General features: G+C 34.7%; 1 protein-coding gene across 1 annotated transcript; it reads left to right on the forward strand.

Moving 5' to 3' along the window:
* Window positions 1–627: 627 nt before the first annotated feature.
* Window positions 628–12,899, forward strand: LOC111047688 (serine protease snake). Its single transcript, XM_039421754.1, has 7 exons — window positions 628–783; window positions 1,981–2,499; window positions 4,767–4,876; window positions 5,630–5,736; window positions 6,719–6,981; window positions 8,900–9,060; window positions 12,613–12,899. Exons 1-7 carry the CDS (start codon window positions 705–707, stop codon window positions 12,841–12,843), a joined length of 1,470 nt encoding a protein of 489 aa, XP_039277688.1. The 5' UTR covers window positions 628–704; the 3' UTR covers window positions 12,844–12,899.
* The last annotated feature ends 10,982 nt before the right edge of the window (window positions 12,900–23,881 follow it).

Consider the following 23,881-nt stretch of genomic DNA (forward strand, 5'->3'; position numbering starts at 1 on the left):
TTTAGTGGAATTTGAAGCCAATAGTTTCAGTCATAGGAGGGAGATGACTATAGGATTCTAAATGAGATAATGAACCTAATTTGGAAACAAGGAAGTTGTCCATTTCTAATGCATGAACTTTAAATTCAGTCCTTTTTCCTGTTAGGATGAAGTTGTCCTTTCTACAAACCCATCAATGTAAATACTCTTTATTCGTGTTACCTGCTCTGTCACACATCTCAAAAATATGTTACTATTTGGAATGATTATTGATATTTTCGATTAAGATTTTCATTGACAAATTTACAGTAGAAAAACATTTTCATTTATTTTGCTCCTTACCCTTTGTTTTTATTCAAAACTGATAATAAGTGTGCACGTGATCGGTGCGAGCACTTGTGAGTCATAAGAGGAAGATCATTTTTCCACTAAATCGAGTAATCATACTCAATTATACACCAGCTCCTTCTAATTCGATGAATTAGCTACTTCGGCAGAGAAAAGAAGGAAGGGCTTTGGACGGTATCTTGCAATCTGGTATCACTGACCTGTACTAATGAGCGCACACAGACTATCTACTAAAGCAAGACTTCACGATTGCCTGATTCAAGGCTACGCTGATGGGCTCGAAAGTGGGGATTCTTGAATGTCAGAAACTATAACAACTCGCGAAATGAAAATGTGGTAGCTATCTTCAGGAAGGATAGGCCAGTCTCGATTTCGTCATGTTCCAAAGTGTGTGTACTCATGTTTTGATTGTCGTTTCGACTCTCCTATTACCGTCGGTCTTCTCACATCATGAAGGTGAGCTACTTCTGTATTCTAGTGATGATTTAATCCATTGTTTTCTCTGCTCACTGATTATCTTGATTATAGTTTGTGTTTGTAAAGTTATTAAAATGGAATTTAACGACTGTTTTTGTACTAATTCACACTCGTATAGTAGCCTATTTTAAACAATAACATTTATTATCCTCTCATATTTCTCACAAATCAATGATTTTCATTACTAGAGAAACCGGATCTATTCAGAACTATAAAATTTATTGAGAGATAAATTTATCGTGATGTTCATTGAGAAACTCTCATCCATGTATTGCGATAACGCTTAATCTGTAAATCGTTAACAATCAACTGCGCAGAACAATTCACTGAAACACCAAGTCTCAGACTCAAGATATCTCCAATCTGATTACGCTTGATCAGTAAAGCACTCAACTGCATGGAAAAGTGTACCGAAAAGCTGTGAACCTGATGAATTTTCTCAACTTAAACCTACAAAAATCATGTTGAGGATGAACATGATGTTGTCATAAATATATCTATATATATTCACTGTTTCAATAAATCGGTATTCACTATTAATTAGTGGAATTGATTGGTTGATTATTATAATTTAAGAATTATTAGTTATTATTTATTCATTTCATTTCCAAAATTTAGATCTGGAAGTTATCTTCTAGTAAAGAGAGTTCAGTTACACTTTCAAAAATTGTAACTTTGCTACCGAGTTACAGAATGAGCTTAAATGTAATGGTAGGCTAATCATGATATGAGATGTGGCCTACAATGTTATTAAAGAATGGAAATATTTTGAAGTATAAATCATAGGTCAGGTTTGGTCCACACCAATCATCTCTTGTTGAAAATTGGTTTGTGGGGAGAAATTTTTCGGTAATGTCGATAAAAAATATTTATTCATATTATAGCTAGTTACCAGTCCGCTTTTTAAGAAACAATGTTTCAAAATATTTTCGGGGAGGGCCCCTGAACAATTGATGAACAACCTTAGGGGGTGTGGGGGTTGAAACCTCGGTTTCTTCCCCAAATTGACTCTCTCATTCCGCATTGACCTACCAGAGAAATTTCAACTGGATTTCATCCTTCGTACGCCCTTGAAAAAAGTGCTTCGATCTTCGAATATTGATAATTATCATAAAAACACAGTGGAATATCCTATGGACACAGATGTAAACAACACATTAACATGTCTGTTGACAGGGGTGGAATGTGGATGCGTGCACTTCAGAGGAGTTTGCAAGGTGATGCGTGACTGTCCAGAGCTGATGAGAGGAATGCCATCAGGACGGCCGCCGATAACATGTGGACATACTTTCAATGGGCAACCAATAGTATGTTGTCCAAAGCATTGGTCTGCTATGGGTGGTCATATGAGACCTCATTTCATAACCAATCCTTTTTTCAGTATGAATCCTCCCTTCAATATGAACCCTCCATTCAATAAGAATCCTTCCTTCAATATGAATCCTCCTTTCAATAATAACCCTCCCTTCAATAAGAATCCTTCCTTCAATATGAACCCTACCTTCAATATGAATCCTCCTTTTAATAATTGGAAATCTCCTCATCAAATTGATTCAAAGCCAAACCCTAGCCAAAACCCAAAGTTGCCGACCGGAATGAATGTGATCAGCAAACGAGGCGATTTGAATCAGAAAGACGATAAAGAGTCGAAAACCTCAAAAGAAACAGAGAATTCCATTCCAATATCAGTTAGAAGTAAGTCATTTTCATTCCTGATGAATATTAATAGTTCATATATTCAGGTGATGCATGTTCAATCTCCTATTCTTGCTGTAGTATTGTCTGTTTTGATAAAAATGGTAATCATACTTTTCGAATGTAAGCTACCAACTTTATTTTATTCAGAGTAGGTTACCTCAATTTTTGGATTGCATGGGTCTATATAGAGTGTTTAAAATTATCCAGCTGATCTCACGAGAAGAAAAATTCAGCAAGAGAAACTTATTTCTGTGTATTTTTTACTTTTCTCTTTTTTTTAGAAAACATATTCACTTCAGAAAGTCCAAAATAGTAACTAGATGCTTTTTACTTTCCTTGCCCTATTACCATAGGTAAGGAAAGTATTGCTTTCCGAAAAAAATTAAGGTGCCCCAATTTCTAAATTTCTATACGTTTCAAGGTCCCCTGAGTCCAAAAAAGTTGTTTTTGGGTATTGGTCTGTACGTGTGTGTGTGTGCGTATGAGTGTATGTGCGTCTGTGTACACGATATCTCATCTCCCAATAAACGGAATGACTTGAAATTTGGAACTTAAGGTCCTTCCCCTATGATTGTTGAACGTTGGATTCGACACGAACAATTTCGAACAAATCCAATTCAAGATGGCGGCTAAAATGGCGAAAATGTTCTCAAAATCAGGGTTTTTTCGGGATTTTCTCAAAAACGGCTCCAACGATTTTGATCGAATTCATACCTAAAATAGTCATTTATAAGATCTATCAACTGCCACAAGTCTCATATCTGTAAAAATTTCAGGAGCTCCGCCCCATCAATGCAAAGTGTGATTTTAGATTCCCAATTATCAGGCTTCAGATACAATTCAAACAAAAAATTTCAAGTGGAAAAGATTGAGCATAAAAATCTCTACAATTAATGGTCAGTGACATTCTCACTTAAAAATGGAAATAAGCTCGAAATTCGAGAAAATTTGTTTATACAATAATGCAAACTGTTGGCAACTGTTTATTCTATTAAATCATTCACTATGAAGAGATAGCAGACTTCGTGTGTATCCAGCGTTATAGTCTTGTCACCAGGTGGCAGATCTTTGAATAGTAGACTTGAGATGCGCGTGTACACTTGAGTCAGGTGATAGATTTTCAAAACGGCAAGGAAAGTTGTGTGAGTGCGCCACACCAGATTTTTTGTGTAGTTGAGAAGTTGATATTGTGGTAATTATTATAATGGTTTTGATCTGACATCACCGACTTTAATTGTGTAAGAGGCTTATGATATGATTAGGCCTACTCCTAAGTGAACCAATACAAATGAGAGAGACAAACAAAACTTGAATACACTGTCCTCAAATCTTCTAACTCTGTCCTCACACTGTACACTGTCCTCAAATCACTGAACTCTATTTCGGGAAATCTCATAAATCACAATTACATCCCACCAAGGTCAAGCTGGAAGAAAGCTATCCCACAAAATTCAGTTAGATGGTTTTATAAAATAGTTTTATAAGATGTGTGATTGTAGTGATTCCGATCAAACCCTACATAAATATATATATATATATATATATATATATATATATATATATATATATATATATATATATATATATATATATATATATATATATATATATTACATATGTAAAAAATGTGTAAACATATGACATATATGTATTGGCTGTTTCACTAGCAAGCACCATGAAAGTTCACCATGAAAGTAGTTTTCTCTCTTGTAACTCCAAAATTCGATCTGCTTCCTCGAAATGTATTTTTCAGTTTTTTTAATTCTCTCAAAATCTTATGATTATTCTCAATTTATTAGGTACTTTTCACGCCATGCCTGGTTGTCTGCCAAGTAGTACTGCAATCCAACTACAGTATTTGTAGTATCCTTTACACATTGAACGTAGCCTAAGCGTATTTACCTCAATATGTTGGTTGAAAAAGTAGTGTCATGCAGTAGATTATCAATGCATGTCTAGGCTATAAGACTATACACAATGATTGAAATCGATGAACAATGTTCATTCCACTCAAATACATTGAGTAGGGTAGGCCTAATGAGTAAGGTCAGCTTTGCAAATACTTCGATTTCAAGTCTTACAAGTTATTCCTCTTATATGTGAACTTCGATAACTGATGAAGCTCTTACAATTCAATTTCGTTATTTAGATGCTGAAAAAAACTAAATTTCGAATCACATTCTGGGTTTGAATAAATGTGGAAAAGGGTTATACATTTAATATTAATGTATTCCAAATAATATATGTTTTCATGATACTTTCAGAATGTGAAGAATACAATGATATTGTCAGAGGTACTAAAAATAAATGCCCAGATTTGAAAATTTTCGTAGTTGGTGGTGTGGAAGCTGCTTCAAAGGAAGCTCCATTCATGGTAGAGTATATTATTCTTATAAATCATATTCATCTATAAATTATCTATTACAGAAATCAAATACCGGTACGTATCTCTTCTAACAAAACTATAATTAACTCATTGATTACATGTTTTACGTGTCTCAGAGTTAATTTCTATACAATCTTTAAACTAATATTGCTTATGACTGATATGATTGTGATGCTATGATATGATATAAATCAATCGTCTAAGTTAGGTTTGTAGATGGAGAACATGGAGACTTGTTAGTACATAAATTCAATAAATATCGTCGTTATAGCCTACCATACTTCACTGTAACCGAAAATTTTCTTGAACGAAATAGAATTTTCATATACGGTAACGATATCATGAACAGGACAATAATCATCAATAACATGTAGAACTCATATTAATGAATCCATGTGCTATTTAATATTGATTCATAAATAGAATGAATTCGAATGATCTGTATTCCTTCGTATGAACAAAGCAATATTTTATGGATAGGTAACACAGTTATTCTATTTATCCATCATAAATAAACTGACTTAGGCCTGGTTGCACAGAAGCCGGTTGAGTTTTAATCGTCATTAATTCCACGAGAACCAATCGGAGAAGACCTCTTTTCAAAAAAGCCTTCTCTGATTGTTTCTCGTGAACGTAATCACAATTAGAATTCAACCGGCTTCTGTACAACCGGCACTAAGAAACCTGAATTGTTATTCTCTAGAAATTGATTGATTCTACCTGTTTTTACTTTTATTTGAGGCTTTGATTGGATACGGAGACAAGAGCTCATTGGAATGGATGTGTGGAGGCTCGCTTATTAGTCCGAGGTTCGTCCTTTCGGCTGCTCACTGCAATACAAGTCCAAGGTGAATCAAATCTCTTATTAATTATAGCTTATGTTTTGTACATTCCATTGTTTATGTGTTTTTTATATAATTTTTGTTCATGCGTGAGGGATAATTCCAAAACAAATTGCGCTTATGTTATCTTGGAACCTGATTGGTGATAATTACATAGAATATGTTTGGCAGAGAAAATTATAGTGGGATAGATTATGGTCTGGTCCTCTAGGCTATTCTAGTACACAAGAATAGTGGTGTTTCAAGTGATTTAATTTGAGGAGTCTCTTCTTGTTTTCGGTGTCTCCAGTGATCTAAAAATTACATTATAGCTACTCATCTATTCAAGATAATTGAATATCATTCCAAAAATTGCTCTCATGTTATCTGGGACCTGATTAATTACTAATAATTACGTAGAATATGCTTGACAGAGAAAATAATAGTGGAATAGATTATGATCTGAGCCTCTTATGCACAAGAATAGTCGTGTACCAAGTGATTTAATTTTAGGATTTTCTTCTTATTTCCGGTGTCTCCAGTATCTTGAAATTACATTATAGCAACTCATCTATTCAAGATCATTGAGTATTCCAATGTCGATAAAGTACATATGATTATTGAATCTCACATTTTCAAATTTTCCACCTACACACACTCACTCATATTCCAACAAACAAAAACTGTTTCAATCTTCAAATACTGTGTACAAGAAAGTTTGCATTACACTTCGTAGATCGGTACATGAATAAATTCTATAACATGTCCTGATCTAGAGCGTCTGTTATCTTTTCTGTGACAATGGAAATTTGCTTCAAGAACATGGCTGCTCAGAACATGGTTCCATTCCCATATGGTTGAAAACTCATTGTGTAGCGGACTCTCACCTCACCATCCACGCAACACTCATAATGTATATAATTATTATTGTGGGTAGTTTTGGCAGAAAAATATTGTTGACGATAAACATTTTTGCTATAATATATTACTGTAATCTATAATATTCCAGTGGCCCACCTCGAGTTGCAAGACTGGGAGACTTGGATGTTTCAAGAACAGACGATGACGCAAAGCCAATTGACCACGACATAGAAGAGTTCATCAATCACCCCGACTACAACCCCGCTGCGGTTTACAATGACATTGCGCTTTACCGATTGAAAACTGATGTACAGTTCAATGACTACATTAAGCCTATCTGCTTACCGGAGCCAGGCAAAGTGGGATGGATCACTAATGTTATTGCAGCTGGGTGGGGAAGGAAAGACTTTGGCAAGTGTACAGATTCATTCTACATTCATTTGAGAACAAACAAACTCATGTCTATCAGTTTCAAAGATCAAGATCCTTTCAAATTGATATATTACTGTCGATAACTCAAATAATACCGTACTACAATATGCCAGAATCCTTATAAGAAGTAGAAAAGTGGAGAGTAACTAAGCCAGGGGTGCCCATCCCCCCAATGGTCCATGTCGCAAAATTCCCCCCCAAAATCCTCAAAATTTGGTATTCATTAAGGTACTTAAAAACTGTATATTGAAAAATCCCCCCCCCCATTTACCCTAGTTTTTTCCAAAAATCCCCCCAAAATTCAGCCTCATGTCGCAACTTGCGACATCAAAACATGCTGTTGTCACCCCTGGACTAAGCCTCATTTCAAACTGATATAATCTGAAACTGGGATATAAATATTGAAGGGTTTGCCATATCTCCTCTACCAATGTAATTGAAGTGATGAAAAAATAATGAATAAATACAGGAATACTCGTAGATATGATTATAAATTCAAAATGTATAATTTAATGATAAATAGATTACTGGCTACGAATAGCGTTTGTTTAATAATGCTGAGAATGCAATTAGTATTAAATAAAAAGACTATATCATCAATAAAATCGGTGGTGTTTGACAATTTCTTAGTCTTTTTATTTAATATGAATAATAACCGCAATATCAACTTCTCAACTATACAAAAAAAATACAATTAGTAAAATCAAATCAAATAAAATTTATTCATCAAAAACAATTAGATTACAAATTAGAATACAATAACAATTAAAACAATGAAGTTTTATGCATTGAATAATTTCTTAATAGGCAAAGATAATTCAATGAATAAATATACACCCCACTATAAATGATACAGTATGTGTTGAATATTGAGTATTGTTCTCACACTCTGTTGTCAGGTATTTGAATCAATATGTTATCGGAATAGTTTCTTCCAACACAATATTGTTTCAAGCGTGACCATGACTATCAACTTGCTATGATTCTTCGCTTGAATAGCTCAGATCGTAAAGTTTCTCGTTTGTTGATGTAGTGATTTATGAGGATTTAAGTGCTTATAGTTGAGTCACTCAAAAAGCATGATAATTAATAGTATTATTTATTGGCCATTAAAGTAACGAAGAGTTGAGATTCAGTGAGCTTAGGTGGTATTGAATAGGTAGCTAGAATCTGAAATAGCTCATTAGGTATTTATAGAATCTTGAATCATTTGATCCACTCTATTTGGATTTTCTTGTTAATATCAAGCCTTGTGCTTTCATAAGTACAAGGTCTATAACAATCATAAGTAACGTAAGCTCAATTCCTGCAGGAAAGCAATAAATTAATAGAACCTCAAAACCTTTATTGAGATAGAAATTTTCTAATAATGTTCTCTAAAACATTTCAGCATTGTGTTCGTCTCTCTCATATTATGATGAATCATATTCATCATATTCATATTCATCATTCATATATGATGAATCGTCTCTCATTATTATAGATGAATGTGAATGTGACATCTCGATTTTAATAACACACTGCCAGTTAAAATATTGAAATATTTCAAGTTTTCAAAATTCAAATGTCTTGGACCTTGTTGAATGAATAATTATTATGAAATTAGAAGCTACTCACAAATAACTTAAGAAATAGGATACCATCTATATCATCAATAGAGATGATGATGATGATGATCATTGATAATGCAACTGATATTGAATGTTATGATGGTGATGATCATCATCATCAACATTCAATATCAGTTGCAGATTCTGAATAAAACATAGTTTTAGCAATTGATGTTTAATCTATTGACTTGGCAGGATAATTAGAATATGATGATAATGATTACAATACTATACTACGGCTTTACTGCGTATTCTTAATTGCTTTAATTGTAAAGTCTTTTTTTCAGTGGGCAAGACCAGCCCAACTCTTCTGAAGGTGGAGTTGGATGGATTGGAGATAGGCGATTGTAACGGAACTGCTGAGAATAATCCAGAAGTGCCAAGAGGACTCGATGATAACACCATGATCTGCGCTGGCAAGCTGGAGGGAGGCAAAGACACTTGCTCGGTAGGATAATATTATTACTATCCCTTCAATCTGCTCATTCATTTATCTAGAGATCTAGACATCTAGAATATTCAAAGATAAATCTCCTTGGGTACATAGGAGAAGTCCAGAACCAATTTCTTCATGCAACATTTCCTTGTGCTTGATACAGGATGGCCCAAAAACCTCGTATTTTCGGCTCATTTTTCAGTTTTGAGCTATTTCTGCCAAATCTCGTAATCGGACAGAAAGATTTGCTCTCGCCTTTTTTCTAGATCATGAAATTCTGAATAAAATGAGATCATTCGGAACTCTCTATCTCCAATAAGTACTGAGTTATGATTTTTCAAAAATGAATGAAATTTGAAGAAAAAATTAATTTTGATGAATTTTAGTTTTTAGTCAACAATATCTTCCGATTGTTACCATTTAGATGTATAATTCAAAATCCCTCTAGGCGTATTTTTGTGCTCTACAATCTGAGATCAGGAAAAGCGCTCCATCTCAAATAGATTTCCAGGTACACCTGACAACAATGCTCCTTGTATTGTGAAAAACACCTAATTTTCAGCTTCAACCATCATCACCAACTACATAGTCTTCACATTGATATTTCGCACAATGACTTAAGTTCATGAGATTATGTTCTATGAGAATCACCCGTTAGATGAACTTAATTTTAGTATTTCCTAGTGGAGAGGCGCGCTAATTATTATGGAGATTTTTAAGAATGATCATATTTATTATTAAATTGAAAAGGAATTCCCTAATTGCCTCATACATACCACTTATGTATTTGTACTCTGAGTTTATTTTTCGAGAAGCACTCAGTGAGATGGAAGAAGGAATCATGATAAGTGGTGCAAATTTGAATAATATACGATATGCGGACGATACCATCATGTTTGCAGATAGTCTTGAAGGATTACAACTGTTGATGGACAGTGTAACAAGAATAAGCTCACAGTATGGTTTAGAAATAAACACAAAGAAAACAAAACTTCTGATAGTGAGTAAAGAGAACATTGCTGGAGCCAGCCTTTACATCGATCAAGTCAGGGTAGAAAGAGTGAAGCAGTACAATTATCTAGGAACGATTATTAATGAGAAGTGGGATAACTCTCAAGAAATCCGGTGTCGCATCGAAAAAGCCCGTTCAGTGTTTGTTAAAATGAGCTCACTCTTCAAATCCCACAATTTGTCTTTAGAAATGAAGCTCCGACTCATGCGTTGCTACATTTTCTCTGTTTTGCTGTATGGTGTGGAAACCTTGACTCTGAACAAAGAAATCACCAGAAGACTTGAAGCATTTGAACTATGGCTTTACAGAAGAATTTTAAGGATATCTTGGACACAAAAAGTCACGAACGCAGAAGTACTACAGCGCATGAGAAAGGGAGCAGAGTTGGTAAACACCATAAAATGCCGGAAACTCCAATACCTCGGACATATAATGAGGAACACAGAGAGGTACGGGCTATTCCAAGAGATCCTTCAAGGCAAAATAAACAGCAAGAGAAAACCGGGTCGAAGAAGAATATCTTGGTTGGCGAATCTGAGGAAGTGGTTCGGTAAAACATCAGTAGAACTCTTCCGAATCGCAACCAACAAAATCAAGATAGCCATGCTGATAGCCAACATCCGGAACGGATAGGCACTTAGAGAAGAAGAAGATACCACTTATACCGAATTATGAATTAATGTGCTTCATATAGAGCCCGTCAGTTTTATATTGTTTCATCAATCAATAAATATGCTTATTAACATTCTATTCATTGAATTGCATTTCTAAAAAAAATTGCTATACTTGATTGACCAATCGTTATTTCATTGAGGCATAAGATATTTTAAGTACGGTAATTGCTCTATTCTAATTGCAGTTGTAACGACCAGGCTGCAAACCTTACATTTTTGAACAATTCAACTAAAATATCTACAAAGAAATGAATTGCATTGAACTCCAACTGCAATCTTATTGTTCTGTAATTATCGTAGAGGTATGTCGTCATCCACCGCTTAGGGCTAAATGGATTTACCCATTTGTTATTTACTTTTCATGGAACAAATCAAGTCTAAACCATCTCTTTCCGATAGTAAATCGGAATTAAGTCTGTTAAAGTGATGAGTCATTTCAGAAAAGTAAAGAATCATTTCTGTATAGATTTCGTTTGAAAAAACTAAAACTAGTTTTCCGATAGTCTTGAAGGATTACAACTGTTGATGGACAGTGTAACAAGAATAAGCTCACAGTATGGTTTAGAAATAAACACAAAGAAAACAAAACTTCTGATAGTGAGTAAAGAGAACATTGCTGGAGCCAGCCTTTACATCGATCAAGTCAGGGTAGAAAGAGTGAAGCAGTACAATTATCTAGGAACGATTATTAATGAGAAGTGGGATAACTCTCAAGAAATCCGGTGTCGCATCGAAAAAGCCCGTTCAGTGTTTGTTAAAATGAGCTCACTCTTCAAATCCCACAATTTGTCTTTAGAAATGAAGCTCCGACTCATGCGTTGCTACATTTTCTCTGTTTTGCTGTATGGTGTGGAAACCTTGACTCTGAACAAAGAAATCACCAGAAGACTTGAAGCATTTGAACTATGGCTTTACAGAAGAATTTTAAGGATATCTTGGACACAAAAAGTCACGAACGCAGAAGTACTACAGCGCATGAGAAAGGGAGCAGAGTTGGTAAACACCATAAAATGCCGGAAACTCCAATACCTCGGACATATAATGAGGAACACAGAGAGGTACGGGCTATTCCAAGAGATCCTTCAAGGCAAAATAAACAGCAAGAGAAAACCGGGTCGAAGAAGAATATCTTGGTTGGCGAATCTGAGGAAGTGGTTCGGTAAAACATCAGTAGAACTCTTCCGAATCGCAACCAACAAAATCAAGATAGCCATGCTGATAGCCAACATCCGGAACGGATAGGCACTTAGAGAAGAAGAAGATACCACTTATACCAAATTATGAATTAATGTGCTTCATATAGAGCCCGTCAGTTTTATATTGTTTCATCAATCAATAAATATGCTTATTAACATTCTATTCATTGAATTGCATTTCTAAAAAAATTGCTATACATGATTGACCAATCGTAATTTCATTGAGGCATAAGATATTTTAAGTAATTGCTCTATTCTAATTGCAGTTGTAACGACCAGGCTGCAAACCTTACATTTTTGAACAATTCAACTAAAATATCTAAAAAGAAATGAATTGCATTGAACTCTACAATCTTATTGTTCTGTAATTATCGTAGAGGTATGTCGTCATTCACCGCTTAGGGCTGAATGGATTTACCCATTTGTTAATTACTTTTCATGGAACAAATCAAGTCCAAACCATCTCTTTTCGATAGAAAGTCGAAATGAAGTCTGTAAAAATGATAAGAGTCATTTCAGAAAAGTAAAGAATCATTTCTGTATAGATTTCGCTTGAAAAAACTAAAACTAGTTTTCCGATTTTTGTGAAGGTTGGAGTTAATATTTGGAATAATCAAGAACATTTTCAACTAAACTACAAATAAATGTGTTGCCCAAAATATAATTTGATGAAATGTTGTAGGGTGATTCGGGTGGACCGCTGTTCTTCCCACCTCGCCTGGGACGATCACCAGACTGTGAGCTGCGCACGCAGGTCGGAATCACATCTTTCGGCAAGCAGTGCGGTCTTGAAGGTTTTCCCGGAGTTTACACCAAGGTGGAAGCGTATGTGCCGTGGATCGAGTCTCATGTATGGCCAGCTAGCAACAGCAAATTAGATCTTAGGGAGTTATTCATATGGACTGATAAATGATTTATATTCTGTGAGTCTTATTGACACAGTGAATAATAAAATGAAATTGAAAAAAGTACATATTTTTTTACTAGCAAGTAACCCGTGCTTCGCAAGGTTCTATTTTAAAACTTTGCAAACTGAAAACTTGACGTAATAAAAAATTCGAAATTTGAAAATAGGCCTATAACCATCCTCGTTTAAAAAAGAATCTTTATGCAAAATTTCAAATCAATCAGTCCAGTAGTTCAGACGTGATGATGCGTTGAACATAATTTTCCTACATAATCTCCCGTACGTGTATGAGCCAGCTCTTTCCATTATTAAAGTAATGATGATAAATAGATGTATGATTTATCAGTATCTTTGAGAAATAACTTTGAATGAGAATAACTTTTGAACGGTTTGAGAAATCGGTGCGGTTCTCACCATCCATTTTCTCTTGAAATTCTGTATCGAAATCATGTATCATTTATGACCAACGTTAGTTTTCTGTCTTCTAACTTTGTCATATGACTACCTTCCAATTTAAAAAAAAAATGAAGTTGAATTCAAAATGGCGGAACAAAATTTTTATGCGACAGAAAATCGGTTATTTTCATTCGAATAGGATCCCCACTACAATCATACCTATCATCTAATGTCCCTCTTAAAAGAAATGTTCAGCTGCTTCTATACAACAACTGGAAGCATGACAAATTGAAAATTTGACGTAATGGAATCTTGAAGAACTGAAAAAACTCATATAACCATCCTCGGTTAATTAAGAATCTATATGCAAAATTTCAAATTAATCAGTTAAGTAGTTCAGACGTGATGATGCGTCAAACATAATTCCCTATTCCTTACGTGTATAAGCCAGTTCTTTCCTTTATTATTGTATAGATAACTGAAGAGACTTAATACTTGAAAACCTCACAGAATCATATTGATTTTTTCAATACATCAATAAATTTTAGTATCGATCCTCCTCAATTTGAATCAGGCAACTTTTTGTTTTCTCAATCCCAAACAGAATACCTAAAATATCCGTTTTACTGCGAATTTGTGTCTGATAGTACATTATAACTGAAGAATATGAAGTATTACTTATTTTATTGTGATCTATTCATGTTTTTCTTATAAAATTCAATGATACAGCATGAAGACTATGTTCGTTCCATTTTTACTGGTGGCAAAATTTTACATTAAAAATAATTATTAATAAAATCCAAGTTCAATTGTAACAAATTCCTTCAAAAAATAATTGATAATAATACGTTTCGAGGGAAAAAATAAGAACAAAAAATTGGCAAGAATCGGGATTCCAACCGAGAAACCATCGCTCCAAAAGCGAGTGTTTTACCGTTACGCTACACGGCTCCGTTCGAAAATGAATGTCTTGTAACAGCATTATAACCTCCTCATAAAAAAACACACTTCTGGGCTACAACAATGTAGCCTATGACGTATGGAACTTCGTGTACAGTAGCATGAATGAAATTTGAACATTAATTCTGAAAAATCTAGAAGGAAAATTGAAATTTGGGCTTTCAGGTGCACGAGATGTATATTTTTAGAATCTATGTGCAAAATTTTGAGATCTAAATCATTCCCGTTTTTCCGGTATGCAATCCACAAATTGACATGTTTTGATGCGAACAAACGAGCACACGAAAAAACGAGCAAACACGACCCTACTCTCTCTTACTATATAGAAGATTAGATGGAAATGAATGAGAAATCAAATGCAAGTGAATTAATAATACTATTGTTGAACTAATATTCAAAGTTAAAAAACACATTTACTGCTGTAAATATTGATCACAGAGTGGACAGCTAGACGGAAATTCGATGAGAGCTACTATCCAAAAATTACCAGCCAAGAAATCAAACCCAGTACCTCATCTAATTGCTAGTCAGGCATTTTTCAACTAATTACACTAAATTGGAATTCTCTGGATAGCTCATTCTATACTAAGCCATAGCGGTCTACAGAGCCAGTCTACTAAGCCAGTATACTAAGCCAGTCTACAGATGGAGATGGAATGAGAAATTGCATGTTTCGATCAAGACGATAATTAAAATGTTAAATGCTGTGTACCACCCTGAAAACTTCTGCTATGCAAATATTGACCACAGCTAGACGGAAATTCGTTGAGCCACTATCCAAAAATAATTTTTTAGTCTGGATAAACCCGATAACTCCCAATATTGCTAGTCGGGCATGTTTTTTTAAAGAGTTGTTGAAGATACGAGTGGACAAGCATTAATTGTCCAAGTTCACATGATGTGATATTTTTTATGTTTTCTATTGTTCTTTTGGAATAGATTGATTCTTATAAGAACCCAATCTATTCAATTCAGAATCTACATATTTTATTAATTAATCTATCGTTTAAGTGATCTTTGTCGAATCATTATTGATCATCGAATCATTAATGATTGTAATACCCGAACCGGGTATTAGTTTAGTAGGTTGACTTCGCCTTTGATAACATTGGGAAGCATCCTCTCATCTCTGTCTGTTACTTTTCATCTATTCTTCCTTTTTCCTTGGCCTACTCTCCTATCCTTGGCGTTACTCTAGTGGGCGGGAGCAATGAGATAGCCTCCTGCCAGGCGTCTTCTCGCCCCATCGGTCTGCTGTATGCACAATGCAGTGTGAGTACATCTCGGAGACATATCCACGCAGAATAGTTCCGTGCTCAGATTGTGTCCAGAGCCGGCAACCCCTTTTTATTGTCATATTCCGCTAACAGTCACCACCAACTGCATCTCACCAGAGAGGATAGGGAGTTGAACTTCTAATCCTCATTGATCTCACGAAGATGCCATACTCCTAGTACAGATTTTCATATTTCATTTATGGCACATTTCACAGAAAATATTTTAGGCAGCTACATAAAATATGCCGAGTATCTGATGCTGCTGTCGACAAACAATTTTCAATTTTACTTTCCTTGCCCTATTACCATAGGTAAGGAAAGTATTGCTTTCCGAAAAAAATTAAGGTACCCCAATTTCTAAATTTCTATACGTTTCAAGGTCCCCTGAGTCCAAAAAAGTGGTTTTTGGGTATTGGTCTGTATGTGTGTGTGTGTGGTGTGTGTGTGTGGTGTGTGTGTGTGTGTGTGTGTGTGTGTGTGTGTGTGTGGTGTGTGTGTGTGTGTGTTGTGTGTGTGTGTGTGTGTGTGTGTGTGTGTGTGTGTGCGCGTCTGTGTACACGATATCTCATCTCCCAATTAACGGAATGACTTGAAATTTGGAACTCAAGGTCCTTCCCCTATAAGGATCTGACACGAACAATTTCGATCAAATACAATTCAAGATGGCAGCTAAAATGGCGAAAATGTTGTCAAAAACAGGGTTTTTCGCGATTTTCTCGAAAACGGCTCCAACGATTTTGATTAAATTTACACCTGGAATAGTCATTGATAAGCTCTATCAACTGCCACAAGTCTCATATCTGTAAAAATTTCAGGAGCTCCACCCCATCTATGCATAGTTTGATTTTAGATTCTCAATTATCAGGCTCCAGATACAATTTAAACAAAAAATTCAAGCGGAAAAGATTAAGCATGAAAATCTCTACAATTAATGTTGAGTAACATTTTCACCTAAAATTGAAAATAAGCTCGAAATTCGAGAAAATGTGATTATACAATTGCAAACTGTTGGCAACTGTTGATTCTATTAAATGATTCACTATGAAAAGATAGCAGACCTCGTATGTCTCCAGCGTTGTTGTCCTGTCACCAGCTGACTCAGATCTTTGTTTATGAGTGTGCTTGAGATGCGCGTGAACACTAGCGACAGGTGATCAATGCTCATAACGGCAAGGAAATTTGTGTGAATGCACCACACCAGTTTTTTTCATCTCAGATAGTGATTGTGATAATGGAGTGATTATTCTACATAATACCAAGTAATTGTTGGATCAAAAGAATCCCTTTCCTATTTTTCATTCCTTGGTTTTCCATTGGTTTTAATCCACGCTAGTTACCTTTACCTCTCTATAACGATATTCGTTGGAAATATTGAATAACTATAGTCCATACAGAGTAAGTTTTGACTTGGAGGGATATGTGGAGCAGAGAAAAGTGGGGATACAGCGGTGGCGATGTTGCCAGCGTTCTCTAATTTCTAGGAGTGTTTTACTGTTCATGATACGCATACGAAGTTCCCTCTCTGGAAGCACTGAGTCGACTAAGTCTAATCGACAAATAGGCAACTTCGCTTCTTTCTATGACTCTATTCATCACTGTGATTGGCTGATCTCCCTCCATTCCTGTGCTCCGCGTATCCCTCCAACTCAAAACTAATTTTCTAGAGACTATAGATCCACCAATCCCGCAGTAGATTCATTAGTATTTTGGGAGTTTCATTGTGTGCATTGCTGGTAGCCTCCTATAAAAAAGGAGATAGTCTAATGCTATACAATACATTCCACTGTTCACTTCAAATAAATTATAAACTTGTGCTGCATATACTTCACCCGGAATCACAAAATATAATATAGTGCACACATGCCCGCTGTATCGATTGGTGTGAAGGAATCGGCTACAAGTCCAAGCTCTTTCTTGACTGACACCGATTTATTATTTAAGTCAATGATTCCTGAGCCACTAGCTGGGCTTCATTCATTAGTATCTCGGCTCTCACTAATAATAGGTCAAGTAAATTCAATTCAAATAATTTATTGGGAGAAGTCTTAAATTTGAGTTCTGGCAGTCAGTCAGTAGTCATGCTATCATGTTCAACGGAACTATGGCGAAGCAATGATAATTAAGAGCAATTTAGATTCATGACTGAAATCATGAATGGAATGGAACAGAAATATTCATTGTTACTGAGCAATGCCTAATTAATTTTTATAAAAACTCATTTATTCATTGAGCATCCTCAGCTGTTAATTCTTGATAGAGAATGCCAAACGATATTGTTAGAAGACAGGGAAATTGAAGCAAGGACTCAAAATTCAAGAGGTGTTCCTTTGGCATTTACACGAAAATTGAAAATTTCCACACTCATTTTAGGTGTGAAGGAATGATCCTTATCAGTATTCAGAGGTAGTTCTGCCACTGGCAAATATTGAACTTAATACTCAACCATGCCTTCCTGTTTTGAATAATTTATTGCTATGGAAACGATGAGACGAGCTCCCATGAGCATATTGGGAGTAGACGAATCTCATTGCAAGAATTATAATTAAATTATAATATAAATGGATATAAAGAGTATGGAAGGAAGTTTATTGGCAGGGACAATGAATATCGGTTTACAATCCACAATCCTTGGGATATTCCAAGTCCATTCCTGAGATTCCTGGCATCGTCTTCAGAAATCAACAAACTCACGCATTCTCATCGAACCTGAACTGATCGTGAAATATCCTGTGGATGATAACGATTTTCTGTACAAAGTTCCATTTGACAAGCAATGCTACAACACAACGGAGAAAACGTTGGACTTTTTCCAATATTATAAACAAATAAACTGTTTAATGGAGTGTTCCACCAAAAGAGCTTTGAGAGAATGTGGATGTGTTTTGTTTTACATGCCACACAACGAGTCAACATACATATGCTCTGATGAATACAGCTCGTGTGCGGTGAATGTTGCCAAAGCCACTCATTATCATCTCACAGGTGAGAGAAAATTTCAAGACACTTGCGTCTGTTTGCCACCTTGTAACTACACCGACTACAAGGTTATATCTTATGAATCACTGCATACTGAATTCCAAAATCACGAAGTTAAAGTTTTATTCAGGAACGATTTTTTTTTATCCAAAAGTTCGAACCTACACTTACAATAACAATGAGATGATGGATGCCACTGTTGTTTACTTGGATGCATTTCTAGGCGTGAGTATAATGACTGTAGCCGAACTATTCTACTACATTTTGTTGTATGTTATTGATTATTTGAGAAGCAAGATACAGCGAATGCTTGATTGGTTGTATTTGTATAACTGAACCTCAATAAAGATGTAATCAAATGAAAAATTCTCTATAACATTTCAAAAATTATCATACAAAGAAACTCTTCAAGTATGATTCTTTAGGTGTTTTATCCCAGCCCATTTATAATAAAGTTTTAGTCATTTTATTAATAAGTGTGGTTAGGACTGTGTTCATTTATATGTCGTTAATATGTCTGTGACATCAATATGTATTGAAACGATTTTCAAAAACGTCCTCAGCCAAGAATGCTTCTGGGTCCAATGAGAATTGTCAACTAATAAGAATTGTTCAAAGCATTTCGCTGATGAAACGACATGCATGATGAGCTTGTGTGTACACACATGTTCAAGACAATAGTCGTTAGTGGCCACCCTTAGTAACCAAAGTTTTCTTGGCTGCGTAGGCTCTCAAGAATAGTTCATAAATACAGCTCAGGCTATCGGTTTTTTTAATAATTTTGTAATCTTTTTTTAATAACTTTCTAGTCTAAACTGTAATATGAGTGCAATTTTATCCTTATTAAAGCTTTAATTTCTCCTGTCTTATCTCATTTATTTATCGATAAATTTCATAGTTGTATCATATTATCAATTCGTATGAATTTCATGAAATATATCCCTCTTTAGTCCTACAGTCCTGCTAAGGCACGAAAGTTCTCAATATTTAAAAGGATGGCCAGAATTTAAACTGGCATATACTAATAGGCATATGCCATGAATAGACAATGATTAATAATTATTATATATCATTATATTGTAATGTGAGGTTTTCATTTCTAGTCTCTTTGGCACATAAGTAGTTAATTTATTGACACATTCTCAATTTGCCATAGTCAATGAAAAATTTATTCCAGTAGCATATTTTATTGAACTGAGTTCTATTGTAGAACAACGAATAGAAAATCTCATAGAATTTTTGTAATTATATCCTTCTAGTCCTATAAATATAGAATAACCTATTCCATTAATTTTAGGATTATTAGAACTCATATTGATTATGTTAATGAAATATTTATTCATTCTGTTATGGAATATCCATGTTTGTGTAATTATTTGATTATTCTCTGGCTAATGGAATTTCATGGAACTGTTATTTCTTCCAATCCTATTCAATAGTACACAATAAAAATATAGAAAACGTATAAAATTGTAATCATCTAATAAAGATTAGTTTTATATCATCATCTTTTTGTTATTTCTACTTTGTAGCCTAGTGAAGATGATATATTATGGTAGTTATTCATATATCAAACAAAACTACTTGAAATTGTCTAAACCACTTATTCATTGAACATTTTCAATGTTCCAGTTGTTACATTATCATCAATCCCCATAGTGAACTGAAGAAACTATTATTCATGTAAAGTAAACAAGACTGTGGTAATTTGAAGTCGTTTTATTCAGTGTCTCTCCACATTTTATTGTGAAGAGTGAACAATAAAAACAACTTTTTGAAGATGAAAGACTACGTGATTCTTAATTCTCCTCTCAATGTCACTCCTAAAGAAGCCCATTGTAATAATATGATTGAGATAACTTTGTAGGTGGATGGCCATTCAGCAAGAGTGGAACCTGAAAATGAAAACTTTTTTCCAACTAGACTACTAGTACTAGAAAATTGATGAACTGAAAATATGAAGAAGCTAAACCTTGGCGAATTGATCTCACTACAGTATTTGCCACCATGACAACGAATTTGCTACTTTCTCATTCGTTAACATGTTATTTGTTCAATTCTACATAATTCAACTCCTATTGGTTGATGTCATGAGAGAGGACTCTCTCTATGACAGAGAGATAGACAGAGATATCCCATTGGTTAGCAGTTTTTTTCCATATTCTTATTGACCGAGTGTAGCGAGCTCTAATTGAAAACTAGAGCCTCCAGTCCTTGTACGTTTATGGGGTTGTTTGTTCATGGGCTTGTTCGACGATTACTCTTGATTGCTTCCATCAATCAACTTCAAATTTCCAACACATATTCTTCCAATCATCATACAGGTCTGGTGACGTTTGCTAACGAAGTATTTACTCACTTCTTTGTCCTGTCTGAGGATAAAAATGATAACACTGGAAGTGCATAGGAAAGAAAATAGTTATTAATTTATCAGCCAGCAGACTACTGAGTTGTTTTGTGGGGGTTATTGAAATACGTACGTTATGAGTAAGCAATGTTTATGATTAGTTATTCACTCAAACTAAGACTTGAAGTTCTAGGTTTCACTTGCATGCATTGCTAATTAAGGAGAACAATTGTTCCATTGGTAACCCTCCGGATGATGCTATGAGTAAACTTGTCTCATTGGCTCCTCACCTGATCTCTCCCCCATTCCATTTCTCTTTCTCTTTCCATTTCCTACCACTCTATCCCATTCAGTTGGTTCCTTGTCACCTGATGAATGCTCTCTCACCCGAAATACACACAGACTCCAGCCAACTACCATTAACTGCTTCCTGTATGGCCCAAACTAAGCTAGAGTTATGGCAATGCACCTTTGTGGCAGAATGTGAAGCCTGTTTGAAACTTGCATGCATAGCAACTCAGGCCATTACTTTCATTGCTACACTTAATTGTCACAGAATTTATTCATCGCATTGTTATCTTTGATGTGAAAGCAATGCTCCAGAAAACTCAAGATAGCTATTTCTTCAGGTAGGCTAGTCATTTCCTCACTGTTATATTTTAATTAGTTGGTTATTTTCATTAGAAGCTCTTTTTGTGCTCTACAATCTGAGATCAGGTATAGCGATCTATCTCATATTCCAGGTACACCTGACAACAATGCTCCTTGTATTGTGAAAAACACCTAATTTTCAGCTTCAAGCATCATCACCAACTACAATGTCCTCACATTGATATTTCGCACAACAGCATAAGTTCTTGAGATTATGTTCTATGAGAATCACCCGTAAGATACACTTCATTTCAGTATTTCCTAGTGGAGAGGCGCGCTTAAGGACACCTCAAGGATCAAAATTTCAAACACATAACTTTTGACACAATGCTCAGATTTCATCGTACTACACTTCATCCTTCTCGGTTTGTCACGGCGGCTCAAAATCATGCATAATAAGTCAAATTCGGTCGAAAAATTGAAAATTTATTGTTGAGTTTACTTAAGCCCATATTCCAATAACAGAAAATGACCAATTTCTATATTCAAAGTTGCATGTCTTGTGAAATACTTCTGATAAAATTTCCAAATCTAGTGAGAATGTGAAAATTGTCCCCCTCTACCCACTCCAATAAATAATACTTTCGATTCCAAAACAATTTGGAAGTTAAGATTTTAAAAATGGCGATTTCAGTTTTTACATTTTTTTCGTAATTTTACTGTTGATCAAGAGTTTCTAAAACGAGTCTGATACATCATAGAAACTCACGATTGATTACAAATTGTAGATAAATTCATCCTCTACGAGCTCAGTTGCATAAAATCCATCTTGAATCACTTTTCGCTATCATAGAACTGCCGAAACCGTTAATATGAGAAAAATATCTACAATTTCCGGATTTTTTTCAACAATCAAATCTCACTTTACGAACATATTTTTTCATGAATTGTTTACAGCAGATGAAATAGAAAATTCTATTGTACATTTCAAGATCATGTAATAATTTTTATAATAAGGGGTTACCGAGATACATAGCTTTGAATATAGAAATTGGCCATTTCTTATGTATTGAATAATACATAATAAGTACCTACACTCAACAATAAATTTTCTATTTTTTGACCGAATTTGACTGTTGATGCATGGTTTTGAACCGCCTTGGCGAGCCGAGAAGAATGAAGTGTAGTACGATGAAATCTGAGCATTGTGTCAAAAGTAAATTATAAGTGTTTGAAATTTTGATCCTTGAGGTGTCCTTAAGTAAAGGTTCTAGTAAGGCCTCTACTAGGAAATACTGAAATTAAGTGCATCTAACGGGTGATTCTTACCCATGAACTTATGTCATTATGCGAAATATCAATGTGAGGACAAAGTAGATGGTGATGATGGTTGAAGCTGAAAATTAGGTGTTTTCCACAATACAAGGAGCATTGTTGTCAGGTGTACCTGGAAATCTATATGACATAGAGCGCTCTACCTGATCTCAGATTGTATAGCACAAAATTACGCATAGGGGGATTTTGAAATATATATCTAAATTGTAACAATCGGAAGATATTGTTGATTAAAAACTAAAATTCATCAAAATTGATTTTTTCTTAAAATTTTACTCATTTTTGAAAAATTATAACAAAGTACTCATTGGAGATAGAGAGTTCCGAGTGATCTCATTTTTTTCAGAATCATATAATCTGGGAGAGATTTGGCAGAAATAGCTGAAAACTGGAAAATGAGCCGAAAATACGAGGTTTTTGGGCTATTCTGTATCTAGCACAAGGAAATCTTACATGAAGAAATTGGTACTGGACTTATCTTATGTACTGTAACATATTTAAATTTGGATGGATAAATAAAAATTCCTATTTGAAAAATTTATAGGTCCAAGTGAAATAATAGGCTAATATCGCCAAAGATGATAACGTTAAAGATTAGATAATATCAGGCATCATGGCCAAATTGTACAACAGCCGAATAGGAATGGAAATAATTTTTGCTACTGTATAATATGATATAAAATATTGAAAATTTGAGGTTAGGCGTAAAACATCTACTGATCGGCGACCTAATGATTGACCGAGTCGCATAACGTAGAATCTGACCAAACACCTTGGCAGAAACTTATTGTGGCGAAACAGTATTCAACTTGAGGAACTAAACGTCCCACGTGGCTAATTATTGTAATATAAGAAACAACTTATAATATGTAAAAAATTACTTTGCATGTAAAAAGCATATTAAAAAACCCAAACAAAAATAATTAAATGTATTAAGGAAGTAGGAGGTTACTAGGCGCATGAATACTATAATAATTTGCATGCACCAATCAAATGTTAGCAATGGATAGGCGGCAATAGTGAGCCGATTCAAATATATTTGTATATATTTCTACAAATGATAAAAATTTATAAATTATTATTGTGCAGTTTATGTTTTGGATATGGCCCGAAGGCAAATAAATTATTAAAGATGTAACATAAGTAATAATTTAATAGTTTG

Source organism: Nilaparvata lugens, chromosome 2 (assembly GCF_014356525.2).
Source record: "Nilaparvata lugens isolate BPH chromosome 2, ASM1435652v1, whole genome shotgun sequence".
Lineage (NCBI taxonomy): Eukaryota > Metazoa > Arthropoda > Insecta > Hemiptera > Delphacidae > Nilaparvata > Nilaparvata lugens.